General features: G+C 35.2%; 2 protein-coding genes across 6 annotated transcripts in view; one reads left to right on the top strand and one right to left on the bottom strand.

Annotated features, from left to right (window-relative positions):
* The window catches only part of LOC142349684 (uncharacterized), a 45107-nt gene extending 41105 nt beyond the window's left edge, over positions 1-4002 (top strand). Inside the window, exons 9-10 of the mRNA XM_075401415.1 lie at positions 2597-2705; positions 3431-4002. Coding sequence (XP_075257530.1) covers positions 2597-2705; positions 3431-3943 — 622 coding nt within the window. The 3' untranslated portion in view covers positions 3944-4002. The remainder of the gene's footprint in view (positions 1-2596; positions 2706-3430) is intronic.
* Positions 4003-15279: 11277 nt separating this feature from the next.
* The window catches only part of LOC142339817 (uncharacterized), a 30058-nt gene continuing 19392 nt past the window's right edge, over positions 15280-25945 (bottom strand). For 3 of the 5 annotated variants that reach the window (XM_075390120.1, XM_075390127.1, XM_075390111.1), the window contains 7 exons: positions 22319-22436; positions 20061-20848; positions 19410-19448; positions 17113-17151; positions 16707-16808; positions 15922-16208; positions 15280-15648 (listed from right to left, as the gene is read on the bottom strand). In XM_075390120.1, coding sequence (XP_075246235.1) covers positions 16008-16208; positions 16707-16808; positions 17113-17151; positions 19410-19448; positions 20061-20848; positions 22319-22436 — 1287 coding nt within the window. In that variant the 3' untranslated portion in view covers positions 15280-15648; positions 15922-16007. The remainder of the gene's footprint in view (positions 15649-15921; positions 16209-16706; positions 16809-17112; positions 17152-19409; positions 19449-20060; positions 20849-22318; positions 22437-25945) is intronic. The other 2 variants (XM_075390134.1, XM_075390142.1) reach the window with 2 other exon arrangements.

The raw sequence follows: 25945 nt of genomic DNA, 5'->3' as shown, positions 1-25945 counted from the left end.
CCTTGAAGAACTCCTTGACCCAGAGGATCACATCATATTTTTTGAAAAACGATCGGTTTTTTGAGAAACATTCTACCAAATTCAGTAACCTGACTCATATATCATTAGTGCAAAAATGAGAAAAAGTTTTTTATACAAACGGACAATTTTTTCTGGGCTTCCGAACCATATATTCTTTATTTTGCCACGTTCTTTATTAATGGCTCCAAAGCAAACTTGTTGGTGTTATACAATCTTTTGGTTAGGAGATACTACAAAAAAAGTATGGGTAACATCGATCAACCTCTTGACCCAGATGGCCGTATCAAATCAGCCTTTTGATACACCGCCGAGTTTTCGAGGGAATATTCGATGCGAATGCAAAACTTGACTTTAGATATAACGTATCGTAAATATCATTAAATTATAAAGTTTAATTACACTATATCTTCTTCTATCGGTCTTTTGGAGGCAGTTATTGTAAACGTGTTTATTTTTTACGCAATATTTTTACTTGCCTGTATTCTCCTACAACAGTCTTTCCTATTTACTTCTTGAGCGATGTTGCAAATTACTTTTGTTGCAAAATAGAACCGATTGTGAGTGATGACGGTACGTAGCCTGCGTAGCGTTGAGCTTAATGTCCACAACTCTAATCGGAGAGGGCGCGAGTGCCCACCTTTTATCAGTCAAAACTTTTTTGGGGCACAAAAGTTTCTCCTTTAGCCTATGCCCCTTTCTAAATTGTGTGCCTCGCAAGTTATTCAAGAGCGATTCGTCCGACGTTAATCGGTTTATGTTTTCATATTGTATTGTAATACAATTCACGTTATGTTGTTATACTTACCGTTTTTTTCCTTTTCACTGATAACGCTTTTTTGTTGAAAAACAATAAGTTGTTGCTTGCCCTCGTAAATGCCCCAGTGATTGTGGAATTTTTATCGTGTAAGATCTGATAAGATGCTGACTAAGAATTGTTATCATGTAAGATCTTATCAGATCTTACACGATAAAAATTCCTCTTATCAGATCTTACACGATAAAAATTCTGGTAAGAGGAATTTTTATCGTGTAAGATCTGATAAGACATCTTATAAAATAAACATTCCTCTTACCAGAATTTTTATCGTGTAAGATCTGATAAGACATCTTATAAGATGAACATTCCTCTTATCAGAATTTTTATCGTGTAAGATCTGATAAGACGGAATTTTTATCGTGTAAGATCTGATATGACATGTTTTAATTATTTCAATATAACCGTATAACGTAGTCAAGGTCCTATGAAAGTAAAAAAATAATTGGTCAGCTAACCAATTAAGAAACAAAAAAATGCTTGTTGATTCTGTTTTGGCGGCAGTTTTATTGTGAGTTTTAACTGTTTACTATGGCTAAACTTAGCAGTCCAAGATAGTTTTGGTCTTTGAAAAAAATTTTCAGCCTTGTTTGATAATCACCGCTTCGGAGAAAGCCCCTGTCACCCAAATAATCTTTTTTACAATATCTTATAAGTCTTAAAAGACAGTATAAGATATTTTTCTCTTTGTTGCTCTGACACTTAAGTGTTGCATGCTGTAGTTTTTCGGCTACTGCTTAAGAGCAACTCTGAATTGTCTTCAATTTGAAGAATATACCATACTTCAGGAATTTATATAAGAAGAAATTTTTATCGTGTAAGATCTTATAAGAGGAATTTTTATCGTGTAAGATCTTATAAGAGGAATTTTTATCGTGTAAGATCTTATAAGAAGAATTTTTATCGTTTAAGATCTTATAAGAAGAATTTTTATCGTGTAAGATCTTATAAGAAGAATTTTTATCGTGTAAGATCTTATAAGAAGAATTTTTATCGTGTAAGATCTTATAAGAGGAATTTTTATCGTGTAAGATCTTATAAGAGGAATTTTTATCGTATAAGATCTGATAAACGTCTTATAAGATCTTATAAGAAGATGCATCCCCTTACAGGCTATTAGCAAGATGGTTTTGTCAGAAATTTGTCAGATCTTACACGATAAAAATTCCACAATCACTGGGGTGTTGATATTGATAGTAACAACTGACAAAAAGGGAATAACTCTTCTTCGCACGAGCAGCGACTTGCCTTCAATCTTTTAAGGCGTTTTTGTTTTCTTTGTAGGTCTTTCAATATTCCCAGCTACAGATTTCGAAACGAAAGAGTTCACTTGTTGTCATAAATGAATGTGTTCAAGGGCACTTGAAAAGTTGCAGCGAAGGGTTTCAAAGCACATTTTAAAATTAATTATAGCATCACGAATGCCGCGTGCTCTTACATTTAAGCCAAACGTAGAGAGTGTATTGGCGTTTAAGCGATCACTTGAGTAATTTCGCTATTTTACAGGACAATTTTAGGCGACATGTCGTATAGTAGAATGGCTTTTCTGCAATGTTGTATGATATTTTGTTTGTAAGAAAAAATTTATCTCGTAAGATCATGCAAAATTTTGAGAAGGAATTCGTGCAATAGGATGCTTCGTCTTGCAAGATTTTGCAAAAATCTTGCAAGTTGTTCCGAAACAAATTTTTTGAACCTTAATTAAGACTTTTGCGGCAGCAACTTTTTCAAAATTCTGATGGGCTGTATTGCATTGGTTAGATACCTGGAACTAGACCCTGACGCTGATATTGAGATTGACCCTTTGACTGGCAAGATGTACATCAGAACCAAGTCAGGCAGAAGGCGAGAGCTGGCTGGCGAAATGGAGGTAAGCATTCCATAATCATTTAACGATTTTTTTGTCAATTATGTACTTTTGATGGTGGAAAAGAGAGAGCAAGCAAACAAGCTTTGAATATGGATCCATTTTCAATTATTTTGGATTTTGATGCTGCTCGTCGAAAGAGATTCTCAAAAACAAAGCCAAAATCAAAAGCAAAGCTCTTAATGGAATCAAGCTGGAGTTGATCTGTTGTGTAGTTAAGATAGCTGTATTTTTCTGTAACTGGTTAATATTAGCATGGTTGTTTTAGTCGTCACCAGAAAATTCAGCAAACTGATTTGAAACCGATTTGTTGGATAACTTCGAGAGCACACCATGCGTTATATTCAAAATAAGATCATTTTGCGATTACAACTGTTTTATTACTAACGCTTCTGTGAAACTTGCCTCTAAGATTCTTGCAATGCGAATGGTTATCTTGCAAGAAAATCTTGCAAGAATCTCGCAAGATCTTGCAAGATAACCCTTCGGTTTCGGCTAGGGTGCTGAAAAATATTTTTTCCGCCAATCTCTTCTGACCACACTTCATATAGCAACAAAGGCGAGGAAAGAGGCGCTGTTTCAGATTTAAGAAGTAATAATCGCGGGCACTAACAAATTTTTCTGCTGCAACTGCTGTTATCACAATGAGAGTTCATAAAATTTTGCTCTAGATACACTGCTTTGCAAGGTATCCGAGAAGAGTTTATTCAAGTGTTGCTTCTTTTCAGGTGTATTACGACCCAATCACGGGCAAGAAAATCATGAGACCCAAAGGCATGCCTGGATTTGAGATAGTGGTGGACCCAACAACTGGAAAAGCATACATGAAAAGACAGAATCTGGACGACATCGATTTGAGCAAGTTGAGTCCAGAGGAGCGAGCCAGGGTTCTGGCAAGGCGGGCAAAACAACAGCAGTTGCGGGACAAATTAATGAACGAAGCTAATGAAGCTGAAATGGCGGCCAAATTAGAAAAACTTGAAATTCTTGCCAAGAAGATTCAAGAAGCGAGAGAGCTGATTGAGAAACTGAGGGCTGAAGAGGAGGCCGCGAGGGCTGCGTTTGAATCAAATCTAAATGAATTTCAGCAGAAAATGAGAGATGAAATAATATGGTTGAACCACAGCGAACAGTTCAGCAAAGCATTTCTTTACTCCTACATTGAAGGCCTCTTTGCAAAATTGAGGAAAGCGAGTAAGCCTGACAAGGAAAATGGGGACAAAAAGAAAAAGAAAAAGTGAAGATTAAATTTGTCCTGATCTGTTATAGATATACTTTAGTTTACATATTTTAGCTAAAACATTTTTATCGAATCAGAAACGAGCTATGTAACATTGTTTTTTTTCAGTGGCAATAAGGATTTAGGAATACCATTGCTCTTGCAAATATCTAAATTTTTACAAACAAAAATTCCGTGTTTTTGACATGATAATTGATTGACAGAAAATAGTTTAGAGTACAATGCTTTGCAAGCAAGCAGAATTGGCATCGATTTCTAACACTGGTGATTTTAACGCCTGTGAATAATACTTCCATCAAACTGTCCAAATTGCAAGTTAGAAAACCAACTGATTGGAAGTAATTTTCTCAAATTCAATATATAGGTCAGTGTTGTTTTTACTGAAATATTGCGACCATTTTATCCTTCATTTAACTAAGCATAGCAACAGAACGTTGCAACAAAAGACTCAAGTTTCTCAAAAACTTCTCCTTGCTCTGAGACGAAAAGATCTTTTTGACTATGTTCTTTAAAATTCAAACTGAACCATTTTTTCCGTGGCAACTCTGAGCATTCTTTAGAAAAAATTAACAATTCAGGAGCCCTGTGTCACATGGAAAACGAATTCGTTATAAAATATTTTATAATATAAATGATTGTCACAGAAACTTAAATTTTAAAAAGAGCACAATTTGAAAAACTATAGTTAACGAATAAAATGAAATCCAAAGTTAGAATAAAGAAAGAAAGAAAGAATTTATTTATCAGAATCTCAGTAAAAACGTAAAATTAACACAGCACAAGTTAATGAGACTCCGAAAGGATAGGTAACGGGATCATTCGATCCGCCTTGTCCTACCCGTGGCTATTCACGAAATATTAAAAACAAAAACACAAAAAAAACTCAAAAATTAAAAATGTTTTAATTTCCAAAAATCTGCAAATTAAATGTTGTCTATCTTTCCAGGTAAGCTTTTTGATACCATAGACTCAAGAGGCATTGACTACTTATCCATTCTAAAGTATGAAGAGCGAGGAAGAAAAATTTTTTTCAAATTATTAAGATTAAAATCTTTTTAAGTCTTTTTAGAAATTTTTAATTTTTACAAAAATAACAAAAATTGCATTATCTCGCATTCTAGAAGAGCTAGAGGGATCAAACTTTTCACCCAGAATCAGGGCCTAAAATTGGATGTCCTGTAGCATGCAGCCAAGCGGGTTGAGATATTGGGTTCCTAAAAATTAAAAATATGTTTCACCAAATCCTGGTTTTGTAAAAGGTACGTTTTTTTGATTTCCTGATAAATTTTTTTAATTTCTTTTGCATTACACTTACTAATATTTTCTGGCAACACATTGTTGGTTTGCAGGAGATTGAAGAGCTTCGAGGCCCTTTATTTTATAGAAAACCTCTCTATTTTGGTCCTAGCAATGGGTTCAGATAAAACCTGATTTGATGAAGACCTGGTGCATCTTTTGATTTCGTTCATTTTGAATAAATTGCTGGGAAATATTTGTTGAAGCAATCCAGCAACTGATCGTAATACGAATTTAAGCAATTCATATACATATAACTCATATACTGTTAAAATTTCATTTGAAAAGAAGATATCATTGCAATGATCCCGTCTGTTACGAAAATAGACAAATTTTAGAATCTTTTTCTGCAGCGAGAAAATAGGGTTTAGCCTACTGTAGCTACAACAAACATATACAAGTATACCATATTGTATAATGGGTGCAACATTGCTACGATAATAGTTTATTAATTGAAACCGGGGCACGTAGTGCCTCATTTTCGAAATGATTCCACACTGCTTACCGAGTCTTTTTGTAACATAATCAACATGTGAATGGAACGAAAGTTTATTATCAATATAAATACCTAAATATTTACACACAGGCTTACAATTTATCACAGTTTGATTTAAGCTGAAAGCAGAGTTGGAAGCACTAGGTTTTAAATTCATTTGTACAGTTTTTGTTAAGTTAATTGCAAGCTTATTGGCATTTAGCCAAACATTGAGGTTACAGAGGTCCTCTTTTATACCTTTCACGTCGTTGGTTATTGCAGTTAGGTTGGTGTCATCAGCAAATAGTAAAACTTGTAGGGATTTACAGGAAAATGGCAAGTCATTTATGTATATCGGAAACAATAGTGGTCCAAGAATAGATCCTTGTGGAACACCGCAATTTATACTTTGCCAAGAAGACGATATATTATTAACTTCTACCCTTTGGATCCGATTCGAAAGGTAAGACTGTAACCATTTCAAGCATTGCCCTCTATATCCATAGCTTTCTAGTTTATAAAGCAGGATGGAATTGTCTAGAGTATCAAAAGCTTTTCGTAGATCAAGGAAAAAGCTGATCATATTTTTATTCTTCACTCTCATGTTTTCAACAAGTTCCACTAATGCATCAACGGTACAATGCTTCGATCGAAAACCATATCGCTTGGGGTACAATAAAGAAAACTGCTCAAGATAGTCATACATTCTTACATACATTGCCCTCTCAAAAATTTTACTCCAAACTATAAGTAGTGATATTGGCCTGTAATTGTTTTCACAAGTTTTAGGTCCATCCTTATGAAGTGGAAGAACTTTCGCTTTACGCAGCTCTTCGGGGAACTCGCCGTTTGGAAATGAGAGAATTACCAAATAAGTCAGATAGGGAATCACTGCATCAGATGAGGCTTTTATAATTAAGTTGCTGATATAGTCATCCCCTGAAGAAGATTTATTGTCCAAATTATCAACAATTGTCTTGATTTCACTTTCACTTACATCATACAGAAACATTGACTTTTTAACTGTCGTTACCTTTGGCAGATTGGTGGGTTTAAATGTTTTGGTGACTTCTTGGGCAATTGTGGTGAAGTATTTATTGAAACTTTCGGCAATCTCAGGAGCCGAGTTTTCTATACAAGTGTCGAGGGCAGGCACGATCGAAGAACTGAGATGCTTGCCACTTATATCGTTTCAAAGCTTATACGTCTGTCTTGAGTCTCCAATACTTGAATCAAACTTCCTCCAGTAAAATTGCTGTACTGTCTTGACTAAATTGCTTTTAAATTGATTACGTAGATCCTTAAATTTCTTTAAAATCAAGGGGTCTTTATTTTGTTTCCAATTTTTGTGTGCCTTGTTTTTCCGAGATCTTAGATTTTTTAACTTGGTGCTAAACCATTTTGGTTGCGATGTTGTGGCTTTTGAACAGTTTATTATGGGGGCTACTTCATTAAGAACATTGGCAAATATATTGGCGAACAGATTAAAATCATCATTGGCATTAGCAGTTTCATCAAAGCATTCTCCTAAGCGTTGCAGTAAACTGGATTTAAAGTCTGATACTGTTTTAGGGTTTTTCAGAAAAGAAGTATCTCTATAAGAAACAGGCCGTGGTGGTTTGGTTTCAGTCTTTATTCTCCATCTCAGAGAAACAGGAAAATGATTAGATAAATCTTCATATTCCAGTACTTCAGTCGTATCTACATCAATATTTTGGTACACGAAATGGTCAATACATGTAGAGGCAGAATGTGTCACTCGTGTAGGCTCTTTTGGACTCAAATAATACCCGTTTGATTCGATAGCGTTCTGATAATTTTTTGTAATTAAATTATCTTCCAAAACATTTATATTGAAATCACCACAGATGATCACTGGAGTATGGCAGGTAGAATTTCGCTCCAGGAAACAATCAAATTTCTCTAGGAAATCTTTTTTATTGGTTCTTGGTTTATTATAAATAACCCCCACTTTAAAGTTATAACCATCTTTTGATATTTCCGAAAACAATAGCCTCCTCAAAGTTGAGGTCAAAAATTTTTATCAAGCTACAGTTGCTTTTAACTTGAATCATAACACCACCACCACGACCGGAATGTCGGTTTTTTACAAAGAATTGGTTGTAGCCATTGATCGAATATCAATTAAAATTATCGTTTTCACTTAGCCATGTTTCTGTTAAACATAAAACTTCTGGTGGAGACTCAAGACCAAGTACTAGTGCTTCCAACTTATCAAAGTGTGGCTTGATAGATCTTACATTTAAATGAAGAATTAAAATAGTATTTAAAGAACTTTTTGTAGCACCATTTTCTTTTTCAAAATTATGGTCCACTTTCTTTACTTGTTTCAGTAAAAACTCTAGACTCAGACGAATTAAAGCACCTTTGGACAGTATAAAAATCATTACCTAACTTTTGACCACCATCATATAAGGAATGAATTTTTTACACTTTATTGTCAGCAGCATCGTTTTTAATATAATGAATAGTTCCTTCTCTAGACCAAATTTTCTCAATTCTCCTGTCCTCTTTCATGAGATTGAAGAACTTTAATCTAGGTGCAGTCATATCTTCGAAAATTCTTACATGTTTCAACTGATCAAAGTTTGCTGCGTTTTTCTTACTCTTCAATAAATTGATTTTTGCTACCCATCTGGTGAAACGAACAATCACATGACGAGGTCGTTGTCCATTGAAATTTGGGAGCCGGTGAGCTATTGAGACATCATCCGATGTTATGCTCGACTCTAGAGCTGAAGCAAAATCGATAACTTTTTCAATCGTCCTATCGTAGTCCTCATCATTCTTCTTTGCTGGGTCTTCTGACACTTCTTCGGGTAATCCAATTATGCGAACATTTTTGCGACGGTTGTAAGATTCAAGAAGCTCGCTCTCACATTTGGCTTTTAGATTGCACCTTTCTTCAGCATAGTAAATTGATTCATTGACTTCCTTCTTTATCTCATCTTTTGCTTTCTTCAGCCTTTCATCTATCGCTGATTGGATGCTTTGTAGTAACTGTTCTTCTATTATTTTCACAATACCCGGGATCGCTGATGCAACGGCTTCTTGAATTGTATTTTTTAGTTCATCATTGTTATCATTATCGTCAGTTGGACTGAAGGCACTTCGCAATCGCTTGTTGTCAGCTTTCGCAACTGGTGTTTGGTCATGGTATCTAATTCCTGGCATCTGTTCTTTTTCATTTGACTCTGACATCTTCGTTCTCTGAAACTATTTAATAAGTTTATCACAACAATTAGGCTAAATTAGAAGAAATTACTAATTCAAGAATTGTCTTTCTGACAGGAAGTTAATTCCAAATTGTTTTTTATTTTTTATGTCACCTATTCGCAGTTTTGATTTCTGTAGAATTTAAAGCAAATCAAACATAGATTTTTCGTCACTTTAACTATTTACCTTACAAATCAAATAAAATTAAAATTTTTTGATAGCTTTCTAACCGAAAAACTGACCATTTTGTATATTAATTAACTAATGCTCGTTGGTTCTGTTGCACATAGAAATTCATGTTTCAATCAACTTTAGGTCGATTGAAGATATGATGTACGTACAGAAATGGTTGCAAAACGAAACTTTTTTCTCGTTTTTTATTGTATTTCGATTCTGCTACAAATTTTCAATAGGTATTTTGTTTTCAATATTGTGTTTTGATTCTGCTCTCTGAGTCAATTCAACTAACAGTCAAATGAAACCTCAATCATATGAAAGACTTTGTTTTGGAATCTTTTTTCAGTAATAAAGAGAAAAACTCTGATTCACTAAAAAATACATTTAGATAATTGAATTGATAACATTGAAAAATTCTTACAGAATTTCCGTTAAATCAGAGAAAAAAGCAAATGCATGGTTAATCGTTATGAGACCAACTTTACAGTGCAGGTTTTGACGTGAATTTGGGTCTCTTAGGTAATGAATAATCGAGAACGAAAAATACATTTATGTTTTCTTCGATGCCTAATGTAGTTATTTTTCTTGTGGTTTTTGAATGTCCTTTATATCACAAATTATTCAAAATTCATTCTCAATATATACTTACCTAAAAATAAGACATAGCCTTACAGCGTATAGCCTGAGGTTGCTCAGATTTATATTGAAAGATTTTGATTCTCTAACTTTTCGAATTTTTTTAAAATTCTTATTGAAACGGAAGATATACTTGTCACTGCCTCAGGTGTTCAAATAACTAAAAAACATGCCATTCATTTGAGATATAAATGAGACGTTCATTTGAAGCATCGGGAATAATAAACGGAAAATAACCTACGTTTTTTTGCTTATTTTGTTTATTTTGCTCTTCTAATCTCAACAACCCCATATTTGAACAACTCTCAGAGTCTCCAAAAAACCAATTCTTAAACGAATTATAGAATTTTGTTTTATTTCAACTGCCCGAAGAAATAAAAAAGAACTTAATGTTTTTTTTAAGTTTTATTTCAACTTTCTCTTAAACTGAAAGTAAACTCGACAAATATTGCCTCGGTTGAATCAAATAATGCACCAAATAGAGCCCCTACTTTTTAATAATCCCGGAAAACCAGCAAAAAGGCGAACTAAATGTTTCGTATTCGTTCTGTCTTTTCCTCGTTCTCTTGAAAAGTTGTTTCCTATAGTTGTTTTGTATATGAAAAGTATGATCATTGTTCAAAATGAAATTAATTTCCGGCTAGTTTTATCGCAGAAAACAACAAATAGAAGCTATTATTAAAAATTAATTTAAGATTTCAAAGAAAAAGGATGAAACTATTTTTTTGCATCTTACTTTTTTATATTATTTGCTTCTTCTGTATTTTTTTATTTCCAATTATTTCCCCATTTGCTTGTATTTGGCCTAAAAACATTTTCGAAACTTTAAAAATTTATTTTGCGGAGAAAAAAAACCCGTAAAAAGTCATAACAAATTTTCTGAACGTTAGAAAGAAATTTATATTTTTTTCTTAAAATTGTTCAACTGTGATGAAAATCCAAAGCAGCTTCCATGGGCTACAAAAGGATGTATAACTTTTTTTGCGACAATGTTTAAAAAGTGAAAATTTGACTGAAGAAAAAAACCTGGCCTCATATACATATTCTCACATTTTGAAAAATGTTGGAACAAATAACTACATATATTAGATAAATAAAATTGAAGATGGAGCATCAAGTTTTTATCTCTGCGGTTCATAAGTTGTAATTTAAAAAATTGAAACCATGCACAATTATCCCAATAATCTCCAGCGTCTAGAAATGAAAACAGATAACTGTTATTATTGATTTGTGTTTCTCCATGTAGTGAGATATTTAGATGCGGTGTAAATATTTCTAAAAACAAAAGACAACTTCGATTTGAGCTATTGAGTTACTTTTGCTTAGTATTTTGCTTGAAGCTTTTTAATTATACGCAGTATTTTTAATATATTCGGTAACAAAAAACCTAAAGTGAAGATTAAAAGTCATGGTTTTGATTGCGCTTGACTTACTCAACATTTTAAATCAGTACCGAATTACTGTATTCTTGAAATGAGCAGATTATGATCAGGTCATTTTTACCCTGTCTACTCTATATAATAGGCCAGACACGTTAATGTCTGGACAAATAACAAAGAATAATTGTTCCGACCCTTAGTGGGGGGGGGGGGGGGGGGATGAACTATATACTCAAATGGTTTTTTTATCAGTCACTTTTGGCCGATCCATATAATCATAGTAGAGATTTTTGAGTGGTATCGTTAGAAAGCCCGTCCAGCGAAGAATATGGAATTAAAAATATGGAGTTTTTTATTTTTGTTTTTCATAGTGAGTTCTCGAGGTTTAAATTTTTGTGAATAGTTGATTTTCTTCACCTTTTCCCTAATTTTGACAAAATTTTTTATCAATTTTGCTAAAATATGCAGAAATTGCTAACTGTATTGGGATTGATTTTATCTTTAAAGATAGAGGAGAAATGCTGAATTGTTCGATCCGAGATTTTTTTGGCTAGAAGTTAGGCTAAATTTCTCAAAATTTGTCAAAATTGGGACAAAATATGTTTCATTTAGCCTACTTTCTTTTTAAATTGCTGGAAGTAGACACCTTAAAAAAAATTTTATATTCTTTATGAGATTTCTGGAATTATAGAAATGCCATTTTGGCGCAAATTTAAACTCAATAGTTATATGAAATGCATTATTTATTCTTGATATACAGAAAACTTTTGTTAAAAACTGATGTAATTTGCAATCTTTTAAACAACTGGGTATTTTTCAGACGCTCAGAAATATTGGCGCTGATCTTGATGTCACCATGGATCCTTGCGGTAAAAGAATTTCGAGATTTTAATGGGGTGCGGCTTTTTTTCAAAATATTTTCGTATTTATAGATTTTGTTTAATACGGACAAGAATCTCAAATCAGTGCTGAATTAACTACAGATAATATTCACAAAAAACTGTATCCAACAAACACTTATTATGGTTTCACAGTTAAGCTCATGGTTTTTTATGGCTCTGGCCAATTGTTTTCTTAAAGTTTCATGGACTTCATAGTTTTTGCTTTTTTTGTCGTTTCACTGTTTGCAGTCCAATGACTTAGTTTTCCGAATCAAAGATGCATTTGGCTTTTTAAAGAGGTATAAGTGAACCTAAACAGTTTTTTAGTTGTTATATAATGACTTTTGTTATCTTATGACTTTGAATATAATTGTTTTAAAAAAATGTCGGTGAATATCTGAATTTTACCAATATTTTATCTCATTTTTCTCAATTTCTGACGGAGTCTGAATAAAAACAAGCAAAAAACGAGTCCCTATTAGTTAAATACTAATTCATGTAACGGTTTTTTATTTAACTACTGGTTTCTTGGTTTTGATGCTGGAGTTTTCATTTTTCAGCTCAATTGCACATTTTATAGGTTCATTTTGTTTCCTGGTCGAATTACCACTTTACTGAGAAGTTCAAATGAAAAAAAGCTTAATTGGAAGAATTTACAGTGTTGAAAAATGGTGTATCTCATTTTTTTAAATTATTTTTGTTTAAAAGTTCCTGCTTTTGATCTGAGACACAGTCCTCTCGCAAAATTTTGTCGAATTTTTTATTTTGGCCTATATTTGTAATTCTTTGTGTTCTTGAACGACATATAACTGATAATAATATGTCTAAATTGTTCCCCCAGCATGAATAACTGAACCCGTTAAATGATTTCAATTCATAGCAACTTGTTTTAACGACTTCCAAATAAAAATTTTTTTTTCAAAATTTTTTTTTCAAATGTCTCAATTTTGCTCTCATTTTTGTCACCACGTAAACCAATCTCTCCAAAAAGAGTCTCAGATACTTTTGTTGATTCAATTTTTTTCCTTTTTGTTAGTTGTGCTTTTTGACTGACGACTTAGACCATTTAATTTGATTAAAAAAATTCGAGAATTCAATACTGTTCCTTTAATGGATTCCTTTTAGTTGAAATTACCCTTAGTTTTTTCACAATAAAGACCTTTTGATGTTCAGATGAGAAACCATTGAAGATATACAGTTCCTGGAGATAAAATCTTATAAATACAGTGCCTTAAACATTATGGTGTCGTAAAATTGTTTGTGAAATTTTGTGATCTGCCTGTATTTGTTGTTATTTGTTAGTATTGTGACTGAGCCTCAATAGTTACAGGCCCAATTGGCTTCCTTATGTGTTGCAACGTAATCCATTGTTTTTTGTTGAACCTTTATGTCTGTTTTGGCTTTCGAGAAGGTTTGGTTTTTAAAACATATTTGGATTTTTGACCTTCACCATTTTTTAAATCGTTTTTCGGTCGTTTCGTAGTTTAGTTTCTGTAAAGACAGGTCACAACCAAAATCCAGTGAGCTTTATTTTACTCATTTTACTCTGTGTATCGGTTTTAATTTCAACCATTTGTTTTTCGTCTTTGTTACAACTGTTGGTACGAGATTTCATAAAAAAGCTTGAGATTTTTTTTAATGCTTTGCAAATTTCAAAGGATTTTTGTATTCTTTTTAAACTATGGTATTAACTTTAATCCCATTGACTTTGAAAAATTCCGCAATTTGAGTTTTTCAATGAGTTTTTATTGAACGTTTATAGTGAAAAGTGTACGGTTTTAACGGCTTCGCGCAAATTGAACTTTCTAATATTGCCGGTTCTTGTCCTTATTTTTGTAGTCGTAGGACGCACAATGCATACTGCAAGGTCTCAATTGCTTCCTATGGAGATATAATTGAACATTTTTGTGACTTCACTTAATATCTAACGATAATAATTACTTTGAAATTAATTGTTTTTAAAAGTGGAAACGTTTTTTGAACTTCGAATCTTTTTGCTCTGTCTTGCCGACCTGTAACCCAGTCTATTAAAAACAAGTCGCAAGTCATTTCTGATGAGGTTTAGGTTTTTTTGTTTTGCCTAGGTTTTATGTGATGCGAGTTTGATTTTGTTCTGATTTTATTAAATATAGACATCGAGTTTTGTCGTAATTAATGTTTGTTATTCGATTTATATTATTGTCTTTACTAGTAGTCCTAATAACAACAAGTTTCATCGGACCTCTAGCGTGGCATTATTGTATTCCATTTGTGTTTTGTTGAACGATATGTATGTTTTTGGAAGTCTTATATCTCTTCATCATTTATTAGCCAAATAAGTCAAGAATATGGATGAGCGGGTTCGAACATTATTTGCGTACGCACATTACCTAGCCTCCTTGTTGCAATTTATCATCCTATGACGCCGCTCCCCAGCAGTAGAACGAAAGTATTTGATGTTCAAAAATGAGTAATAATACCAATTTTGTAAAAATTTGAGATAACAACTTGGTAAAAGCAGGTGAGTTACAGTTTTTTGCAGCAAAATCTAAACAAAAACTTTAAACAACTGAAAATTGATTCTAGATTTTTTGCTCTCTGATTAACTCAGTTATATTTTCAGTTTTTTCACGCGTCGACGATCTTCAATGTCAACTTTATATGTATAACCAAAGTAAAGATTAATTATCATGTCTTCAAGTAAATTTTTTGTATGTATCAAAGAAGAAAGAGAACCTCGTGGTTTTTTGCCGTGATTTAGTCGTAACTGAGAATATTGCGATGGAGCCAGAACTCTATTGTTCTCCAACTGTTTAAATTAAACGAAGATTTTTTGGAAATATATGTGAAAGCCGAATATACCAATGAGTTGACCTTGCAATAGCATTAAAGCTTTGCCTACAGCTGCCATCTAGCTTGTTTCTGCCGGGCAAATGAGTTGTATTCAGTTAATCTTTTTCGGTGTCTAGTTTTTATGCGTACAATGACAACCAAAATTGCACATTACACGATTAAACTCTATATTAGTTTCTGAACAACGAATTTAAAATATTTTATGTTGATTCAAATTTCTCGTTTCATATTTAAAGAAATAAGTTTTTTTTTTTTAATTTTTTCTCATTTTGTTCGTTTTTAAAAAAAACAATAGCTCAATTTGCACCTTCTTCTTTTGTTTGCCTCATGATTGCTCAATGCATTTATTTGTTATCCTCAGTCTATCTCTATAATCCATCCAGTCGCAGTCATTATCTATGAATACTTACTTCAGCAGAGAAAATTCTATATCATAAATGAACTGAACTAAATTTGAATTTCATCACCAATTTCATTTAACATTTAATAAATCAGCCAATCAAACAGTCAATCAATCAAATTAGCACCGAAAAGATAGTTTCGTCAATATTTACAGTTACAGTCTCTAAAATTTCATTTCTAAATTGGCAATTTGTAATTTGCTAAATTCTAGTTTTGTTCTAAATGAAAGTTTTCATGTCCAAACTAGTGAACATTTTCAGAAGTGGTTTAGAACTGGTTTTAAGTAAATCAAAATGAAGACAGACACCGCAAGGAGTTTGAATTGGGGTTGTGTCAAGGTATAATTCAAGAAGTTTAATTGTACTCCCGGGTTGACCAAACTTATTGACCACTAAACAATAAACAGACAACAAGTTTGTACAGGAAAACAATAGCAGAGTGTATCATATCAATAGAGTACATCCTAGAGGAACGAAAAATCTTCCATATCAGAACTCAATAACAATTGTTTGTCTGTTAACGAGTGAATAAAAGAACAACCAATCACCAAGGCATTTTATATTAATCTAAATTGATTTGAAAAAGCCTTTAAACACTAATCGTTATGATTCCTAATTGTTTTTGTCAAATTGAAGAGAAGTTGGCACTTTATATAGGATTATACCTTAAGCATTTTACGATACGTGTCCTTTGGCAATTGGTTTGCGTTCATTGTGGTCAAACTGGGAGAAATTGTGAACGAAAACTTGTTCAGAGGGAGGGGTTAGATTTGTAATGTCCAGAGGCTACCAGGAATCCCTGGTCGGTGGGTGGTCTGGCTGTGGAGTCTAGCATAGTGACACCATCTCTGGCAAAGACAGACACTTTTGTGGGGTCGTGTCTGAGCAGGTACTCTTCGAATGTCTGCCACCCTCCTCCCACTCGCACCATTACGTGCTTACGGTTCAGGATCTGAAGAAATCAATGATCAAAAGTTGAGAATCACACTCAAATCGTGGACTAAGTCGACTAAAAACTAAGTTTGCATGAAATGTTAAACTAAAAATAGACAAACTAGACAAAAAATGACGTGCAAAATTGACGCTTTTTTGTACAACGAAAAAAATCAACTGTTGACCCGACTTAATGATTATGAGAGTAGTATCCGTCAAAACGGCGACTCCGATTCAATCAATATCTTATATTTATTTTTTTCAATACATTTGGACACCTAGGTGTTGAGTCACCGCATGTGGAATCAGAAAAAAAAGCTCTGATCAGACATTTTTGGACAAAAATCGCGTGTGATGAATCCTATTTGAGTTCTGAAATCCTGGGTGTCAGCTCGAAGTCGGAATGGGCAAGTTATATTAGCCAGGGTATTATGATGGGGCATTTTAATTAGTTTTAAGGGCTACCCATTGAATTATTAAGAGTGAAAAGATAAGAATGGGATAACGGATAACTCACTCTAATGTATACTTTGCGATCGTTGATGAGGTAGGTACCCTCTGCTAACTTCTTCACTGTGACTGTGTCTTCACATTTGCACTTCTTTATTATCCTCCGGATCTAAACATGTCAAACGGATTAAATTCATTCATTGTTATGTCTCACAATATTGCACATGTACATTTGTGGTGATACTAAGAGAGGAAACTAAGAGAAGCAAGGCCAATAACAGGTGTTGAAACATGCCGGGAAAGTCAAACAGGAGAAGTTCCGACACACTTTATAGACCAGAACCACCAAAATAGACGAAAACTAAACCAACTATGCCTTTTGAAAGAACAACCATCACTGCTACCCGCAAAACAAACAAACAAACAAACACAGGAAAACCAACAACGCCAACAAGACACTGAAGAAAACGTACACGCTTCTGGATTGCAATTACTCTCCACATAAACTCTAGCTAGAATTTCAAAATAAAAATTAAAAAATAGTTTTAATAAGTAATAGTTTTTTAAAATCTATTTGCCAAAATGCACTAGCAACTCATTCACCAGATTTTTAAAAAATGAATCGAGAAAAATAACAAAAGAAACGAAATTGATTTCAAGTGAACAAAAGGCATAATCTGGACTTTAGGAATTTCATTTAGTTGAATAAATATAAAGCGTCAAGAAGTCCCTATGACCAATGAGGTTCCTTTCCAGGTAGATCACAAAACCTAAATGAGCTCAAGGAGCTTCATGTTTTAATTCTTGACGGCGTGGAAAATGAGGAAATATTACTATGAAACTGCGTCCTGATAATTATCGATAAGGAATTGTGGAAAGTTTTGAATTCTTACTTGATTATCTGAGTTTGAAAACCTCATATTTTTCATTACATTGTATCGAATGAAAACATTTGAAATGATAAACGCGGATAGAAAACGCAATTGATAATAAATTTTTTATGTACACTTAAATTTCTTAGAGTTTCTTAAATTTCGTAAGAAAACACTGAAGCCACGCCCTATACAACACTCATTCGTGGTAAGATTCTCGGTTAAGATAAATCATTGTGGGTGCTGGTTGCCTAGGACTAAATGCGCTTGTAATTGGAGTCGATAAGATCCGAGCGTACTTTTCAACTTACTGTCTTGTTGTCTTTTCCAATTCGATACACTGATTTATTCTTTTTTGTTATTGCAACTAGTAAATTAATTTTATAACCTTATGACTAAAGATACTTGAAACAAGCAATACTTCCAATCATTCAAGCAAAATTATAAACATCAACCAATTTTCTTAAAGAATCACATTATATAATTTTCTTCTAATTGTTTTCTTCCTAAAAATAAAAATAACTATTAAAATCTCCTACGTTGCTATTCAAAGGAATTTTTTCATGCTGTGCGAGCAAGAAATCATTCAAAAATTTCTTAGAAATATTTTCAATTTTTGCCAACCAAAGCCATTATAGCAACTCATCTTGTACGCAGTTTTGTCTGTCTAATTTTGAATAGTTTTGTTCGAGTGTTTTGACGAAGACTCCGATACCCGTGAAATTTATCAGAATTTTCAGGTCCGGCTATGACGTCATAATGTAATTTGATTTGCGACATTCTTGCTAGTATTAGCTCAGCTATTATATAGCATCCACTGTCGAGAAACTTTTTTTTCTCATATTTTCTTAATCATCATTGTATTAGATACTCCGAGTCGAAACAAAATGTAATTCATTTTCCTCTCTGATGCAAAAAACAGGGCTACTAATTTTTGATAAACTTTTAAGTAAATTTTCAGGTTTTAGTTTTCATTTTCTAAATTTATAAATTCATAAATTCATTTACATTTTTTAATGAACTTATTAATTTGGTGTTTTCTTCCATCTATGAGTTGTGCAACTAATATTTTTGATACAAAATGTATTTGATATTTTGTTTTTAGAATGCTTAGAATGCATTATCTATTTTGAGTATAACATATTTTTTACGATGGGGTATAATCACAGTACTATCAAGTTATAAAGCAGGCACGTTGCACGTCAAGACTCAAAATCTCAAGATAAATAGGTCCTGGCTACAATTTTGTCTCTCCATAAGAATTACACACCAAGCTTTCCATTTTTAACTCCATTATTTACTTCTGTTGATGTTTTTTAGATAAGTTTTTAGAAAACTTTTTCAAAGAAAATCGAGCATTTTCATTTATTTTTACGAAAATTCTGTTTCTGTAACTTTTCATGGAGTTTTCAAGGATTGTAATGTATGTACATTTTTGAATTGTGAGGCCAACCCGGGTTTGCATCACAAAGCCATCCTATCAAATTTTTCATACACCTAGCGTACAAACTAAACAATCTTTTCCGCAAACCCATGCACAGCATTATTCAAACGAAACGAAACTATAAACAGTAAATCAGTAGAAATCGTAATTTGAGTGGCGGACACCGCGTGCTTGAAATATCACAAGATGCTTTCAACTAGTTTTGCTTTTTAGTTTCTGGAGCAAAATTTGCACCCTAGTTTTCATGTGAAGTCGCTTTATCGCATAGTGTGTTGGTGTATGACATTAAATGGAGGTAGTATTACTGGTAACTGTGAAGTAAATCAAAGGTGCACTAGTGGCAAATGATACGTTAATTGGCTTGTAGGTAATATTATTTCACACACTAATAATGCACTGTAGTTGTAAACGCTGCCGGCTGTATGCGTGGACATACAGTGCTAAGCATACTCACTTTACGGTCGAATTTAGAAACGATCAGTGCTGGCTTAGGCTGAAAAAGCAGATATGGGGCATGATCAAAGTGTGACGTGAAAAAAAAAAAGAAAACTATGTGACTATAAATAGATGTTTTCCGTTTGCGCCTCCCCCCACCCGTTATAGAATATGTACCAGTACATAGTAAATCATTATGCGATTTTATTGCACGTGCGCTTAGGGGTGCAAATAATATGCACCCACTGACTTAGGGGCGGGGACACATTCGGAAAAGTGTATTTTATACTCCATTAGTTCTAAAAAGCACAACTATTGTTAACTTTCCCCATAACAATAATTAATTAATTGGTCTAATTATGCCGCTAATAATTTGCATTACCAGGCAGGCATAACACGATATTAGGGAATATAGTTGCAATGAGAAAAAGAAAAGAAAGTTAAAAGAGCACAGGTAGCAATTAAGCACAGGTCAGTTAGACATTTGAACAGTGTCGAAGCGGCTAGTTCGTGATGATGGTTCTGCTATGTTTCAGTGCTCTTAGTTGCTAAAGTTTCACTGTCGATGGAAAATTACAAACTAAAAATACAAACAGTGTGCTTTACTACTTATTAAAGTCTTATTTCTTATGAATTACGCAATCAGATGATAGTATTATGTAATCAGTACCTCTTCGTCAAGATCCAGAATTACGTAATCGTCGTCGCGTTGCTTCTTCCGCCTCGGCTCTGGCTCGGGTTTTAGACAGCAGCGGCTCTGTGGAGTACATCCGGGTTTGCAATATTTAGTTCGCCTTAAATCTTTTGTTGGCGTTTTGTCTAAACTGTCACACGAATCTGCAATCGGCTTTGCAACTCGTAAAGCCATTGAATTCTGAAATGCTTTCTTTTTGTAGTCGACACTCTTTGACCTTTGGTTATCTTGACCTTGACCTTTAGAAGGGGTTTTGCTTGATCTCCTCGGATCCCGCTTGTCCAAAATAGGAATGCTCGATTTCCTGCCACGTGATTGGCTACGAAGTGAACTGCCCTCGTGTTCGCTGATATCTGAACAACTGCCTGAAACGTTAAGCTTAGACGCCGACTTGGCAAGTTTTGCAGAGTAGCGGGGGATCCTTGACTTCCTCGGAGTTGAGGTCTTGTTTCTGTTGGGAGTGTAGCGACGCTGTTCTGGTGTTTCACACAGAGATCGAGTGAGTTGACAATCTACCGAGTCGTCTAGCACTGATTGGGGACTGCACGAACTTGCACTGCTACTTAAACAGTGTTCGGATGTGGTTGTGACGTCAGGGGAGTCGAGTAGTGAGTCATTGCTGTCGTTCTCCAATAGGAAACTGCTCAATTCCATTTCTTCTTCAAGTTGGATTAAGTTGGGCAGTTTTAGGTTCGGGAGGGTTTTGAAGCGACGGGCGATTGCGTATAGACATACGATGATGTTTTTTAGGTGTCTTAAGAGCACTGAAACATAAGGACAAACATTCAGGTGTTAATTGAAAGATTGCAAAACAGTGTACAGTGAGTTATAGAGAGATGTGAGCGCAGAGTTGTTAAAATATCCCTTTATTCGAAACATGACTGGGAAGAGTGAAGCTATCTAAAGCAAATAGAAAACAAAGCAATGTCAACAAAACGAGCAGCTTCTAGATAATCTTATATGGAGAAATAGCAAAACTCTGCATGCTCGACTTGTAAAAATTATCTTTCATATTTGATAATTTTCAAACCCAAAAACAATTGTCATATAAGGGACTGCACAAAATAAAGAGATCAAAAATACCTTGACTCTGATCCTGTGAGCAAATTTTTTTTAAAAAATAGTCAGAGTAGACACCAAGTTTACGTTGCTAGCATTCCTAGACGTAAAGGCGTACGTTGCTAGAATTCCATGGTGAAGTATTTTTTTCAGAAAAAAATCCATGACCAAAGAAACATGTACACCTTGAGTTTTTTTTCAATGACTGCAAAACCACGCTACAGATGCATAGACAGAATGCTAAGAGTAAGAAGGCACTGCATAGAAAAGTATAAACAACATTTTGTCTAAAACAAATCTGTTAAAAATATGCTAAAACAGACACGAGTGAACAAATGGTGATGAACTAAGAGGGAGTACCGATCTCTCCATGGCCGATTTTGCAGGGGTCGTTTGTCTACAGACATTGGAAGTGTCGGCCTCAACCTTCACCGGTTGTAGTGCAATATCAGACACAACCGTCTCTATAACTTTTGTATCAATTTCTTTGGGGGAATTTGGCTGTAGGTCGTAATAATTAACGAAGTCTGAACCACCCGTACTGCGAGGTTCCGTTTCAATACTGTCAAGTTTATCAGGTTCATTATCAAAAGCCCTACTATCCTCTAAAATTGCATGGTCTTTATTGATGTCTTCGTTCTGGGGGACTTCGGCATTTTCATCAGAACTTTGTTTTTCTGCCTGCTCATCGAGAAAGTCCTGGACAATGAGAGATCCTCTCAATTCAGGCAGGTTCTCGGTCTCTGAGATCTGGTGCTCCATTTTGATTAATCCTGGTACCTGTTTCATGTTGTACTGTCTGGCTAGACTGCCTATTTCGTACAGACAGACGATTACATTTTGCTCCCTGTTACCTTCCACTGAAAGGCCAACATGTCACGTATCAAAAGGAATCATGACCCCGAGTTTTGCAGGATTTCATCTTTTTACAGGATATTGTTTTCTTGAATTTCTTGAAAGTTATTATAGTTTTTCCTTTTCAGAGCTCGCATAAACTAAAGGTTTATTTTTATACCAATTTTGACACCAAGAGTTCTCCAATATTTTAAAATCAAGAAAATGATATTTTACATACTGATGTTGCAGACTTTCTGATATTCAGATGAAAAATAGAGTGGTTTTGTGCTATATACAATCTGGAGGTCGAATTAGGGATAGATTTTTGTGGTACTCACAGAGATCTGAGGATTCAAAGAGGCAAGTGTCGTTGATGTTGAGGGATTTGCACCATCTCAGGAAATTGGCAATGTTCTCTCTGGCAAAGAAGGGTCCACTTCTTAGGTTGATAGGGGCCTACAAAAAACTCAGATAACTCACCTATTTGATGCAAAACATGGCACATACTGCATTCTTTATCAACATTCTCCCAGACTTGAAAAATCTGAAAAAATTTGAGGTGACCAAAAACGCTAAAATCAGTTTCGTATTCTAAATACGGAAAATTTAGGACCCGATATTTTACATGTTGCGAATTAAAGTCTTTTACTGATTTGAAATCATGAGTGATAAAATGAAAAAAAAGAGTATGAAATACTCACCGATGCTGCAAATTTTCGATATATTTTACCATGAAAAAAGAAATACTTCAGATCGTAAATTTCAAATGTGTATTTCCGCATAAACTATTGAATTACTGCAATTAATACTTGACAACTGATGAATTTCATGATGTTGGGTTATGGACATTCGCAAGCGGAATAAAAAGCGTTTTTAACTAAGTAAAAGAATTAATTTCTCAAAAAATGAGAGAATAACAAAATGATATTTTACAGAAGAATTTAGAGATTTACAGGAGAGATCTGATTATTAGATCAAGATGGTGATTTGAATTTGGGGATGAAAAAGGTATATACCCAATATGAGTGTGAAAAAGTCAAGATACAAAACTAATCTTAGCACAGTTATTTATAGTGGGGGTCGCAAGGATTACCCAATATGGTTTGCTTCTGCAAATCAGTCGCAAAGGGAACCATAAATGGAATGCATTTGCACTTTTCTAAGAATTCATTCACACTTCCGGAAATATCATCATCATTTAATACATGCTGGGAAGATTTTACATCAATTAATCTAACTCTAATAATAGTTATCTAGATTCACCAATTTGAACCGAATATTGATTCTCAGCACCATTTCTTGACGATTCATTTATATAAATTCTTTGATCGAAGTCATATTGCTTGTCTTTCTAATCTGGTAAGTCAAACTTTCTTTCTAATTCTTACTAAGTTTAAGACTATAGTTTGATCGATATTCTAACACCACCACTCAGACTTGAGCTGATTGCGTAGAGTCTGTTACCATCAAAACTGCTCTGAATGCTTCCACTTTCGAAACGGGTAAGGACTTTGTGAAGATGTCCGCTGCCTTCTCCAATTGCTATTGGACGTTTCTGTTGGATGCCAAAATCCTCTAGAAGTTGTTTCAGGTAGAGTGCTTCCTGAACTGCTGCTGCCATGCCCTGATATTCTGCTTCTGATGAAGAAAGAGCAACTGTGGCCTGCTTCTTGACACCCCAGCTGAGTGCTGCGCCACGTCCGTTGAGCTTGAAGTAATAGCCCGTTGTTGATTTTCTGTCGTTCACGTCTCCAGACGAGTCTGCATCACTTTCCCCCACTAAATCATAACTAGCCTCTTTTGTGTAAGTAGGTTATAAACCTTTTGAACCTTGAAGATATCGCAGAAGTCGTTTTCCGCACATCCAGTGTTGATTGGTAGGTGCATTCATGTGTCTGGACAGAATGTTGACTGTGAACATGATGTCTGGCCTCGTCTGTTTGGCCAGATACAGAAGTGATCCAACCAAGCTTCTGTAGATCCTCTGGTCCACTTCTTCGTCTCCGTTCTGTGATGTCTGAAGTTTCGAATTCAAATCAGCTGGAGTTCTTGAGGGTTTCCATTGATCCATTTGAAACCGCTCAAGCATTGTTCCTATGTAGCGTTCTTGGTCGACTGTGACTTTGCCCTGTTCTCGTCTGATTCTTAGACCCAGAAACCAGTGTAGTCTCCCTCTGTCTTCCATGTGAAAGGTTGCTTCTAGTGCCTTCTTGACATCAGAGACCACTGTCATACTTCTTGATGCTACTATGATGTTGTCAACCCAGACCAAGATGAAGGTGTGATACTCTGCCTCTGATCTTGCGAACAAGCAGTGATTGTTCTTGCTTCTGGTGAACCTCTGTCTCAGTAGGAAGTTTGCCAGCTCTTTGTACCAGTTGTTAGCAGCCTGTTTTAAACCATAAATTGATTTATTTAGTCGACATACTAACTTCTCCCCATCTGATCCGCGTTTTACAAACTCCTGTGGCTGTTCCAGATACACTTCTTCCTCGATTGGTGAGTGCAGGAAAGCAGTCTTGACATCAAATTGGTGCATCACATGGCCCTGCTTCGCTGATAGCTGAAGTAGAATCCTGAATGTCTCTGGCTTACAGGTAGGCGCAAAAGTCTCAAAGTAGTCCAGTCCTTCCACTTGTTTGAAGCCTTTCGCCACATAGCGCGCTTTGTATTTGTCCACTTGACCACTGGGTCCCAATTTCACTTTGTAGACCCATTTGCCCGGTATGACGTCCCTGTCTGTGGGTGGTCTCACTAGGTTCCAAGTCTCGTTGTCTTGGAGTGCCTTGACCTCGTCCTTCATTGCTCGGTGCCACTGGTCCAAATCGTCACCTTGCTTGGCTTCGTAGACTGTTTTGGGTTCCACATAGTTGCCCTCAGTCACAGCAAGATGGGTCCTGACTTCTCCAAAAAATTGCGGAACAATCCTTGCTCGTGTCCCTCGTCTGGGCTCTGCTCTGTCCGCGTGTTCCAGTGCATCTTCATTGAAGCCAACTGTCTCTAACTGTGAGAAGTCTTCTGTGTCACTGTCTTCCAGTGACTCTGAGTCTCTGTAACTCCCTCTTGTTGCAGTAGATCCTTCATCTAATGCTGTTTCTCCAACATCTGAGGCCTCTGGTCTCAGTGTTGTTTCTTGAGTATTCACGCTCTCTGCGTCATGCCACTCCTCCTTTATTGCAGTAGATGTGTCCTGTCGTTTTCTGTTGTCATCATCTTGATGACCATCATCTGGGTGCCAGATTCCCCGTTCCGACCCATCATCTAGTTGGTCAGCCGTTTCTTTGTTGTCAGGGATTGAGCCCACTTCAGACTCCTTGATGATCAAATCTCGAACTGCCATCACCTTGCGTGTGTTGGGTATGTACACCAGGTATCCATTTTCTACTTCAGTGTAACCCACAAACTTTCCTTCCAGTGCCTTGGGTTCAAGTTTGCTGACGTCTCTGTCCCTCTTCCTCATGAAGACTGTGAAACCAAAAATAGATAATTTACTAATTGGAAGCTTAGGTTTTATACCTCTCATCAGCTCTGCTGGGCATTTTTCTTCTCCTCGTCTCACAACCAAGTTTCTGATCCTTGCTGCGTGAAGAATTGCTGCTCCCCACATCATCTTGGGAAGTCCTGAGCCAATGAGCAAACATCTTGCCATCTCCAGCAGTGTCCTGTTGCACCTCTCAGCTAACCCATTCTGTTGTGGCGTCTCTGGTATGGTCTTTTCCTGTAGAATGCCTGCATCTAAGCAGTACGTCTTGAACTGCTCTGAGAGAAACTCCTTCGCATTGTCTTGCCTCAATTTCTTGGGCGTCCCCACACTGAGAACATATTTCTTCAGGCTGGCCAGTGCTTCACTCTTTGCCTTAAGCAAGTCCACAAACACAAACTTCGTGTACTGGTCTGCAAACACTATGCGGAACCGGAACCCTGACAGTGACTCTACTCTGAAAGGTCCCAGCACGTCTGTGAAC

Source organism: Convolutriloba macropyga, chromosome 1, assembly GCF_964194025.1.
Source record: "Convolutriloba macropyga chromosome 1, txConMacr16.3, whole genome shotgun sequence".
NCBI lineage: Eukaryota > Metazoa > Xenacoelomorpha > Acoela > Convolutidae > Convolutriloba > Convolutriloba macropyga.
Note: the sequence above shows the minus strand (reverse complement) of the source record. Positions and strands in the feature narration are given on the sequence as shown.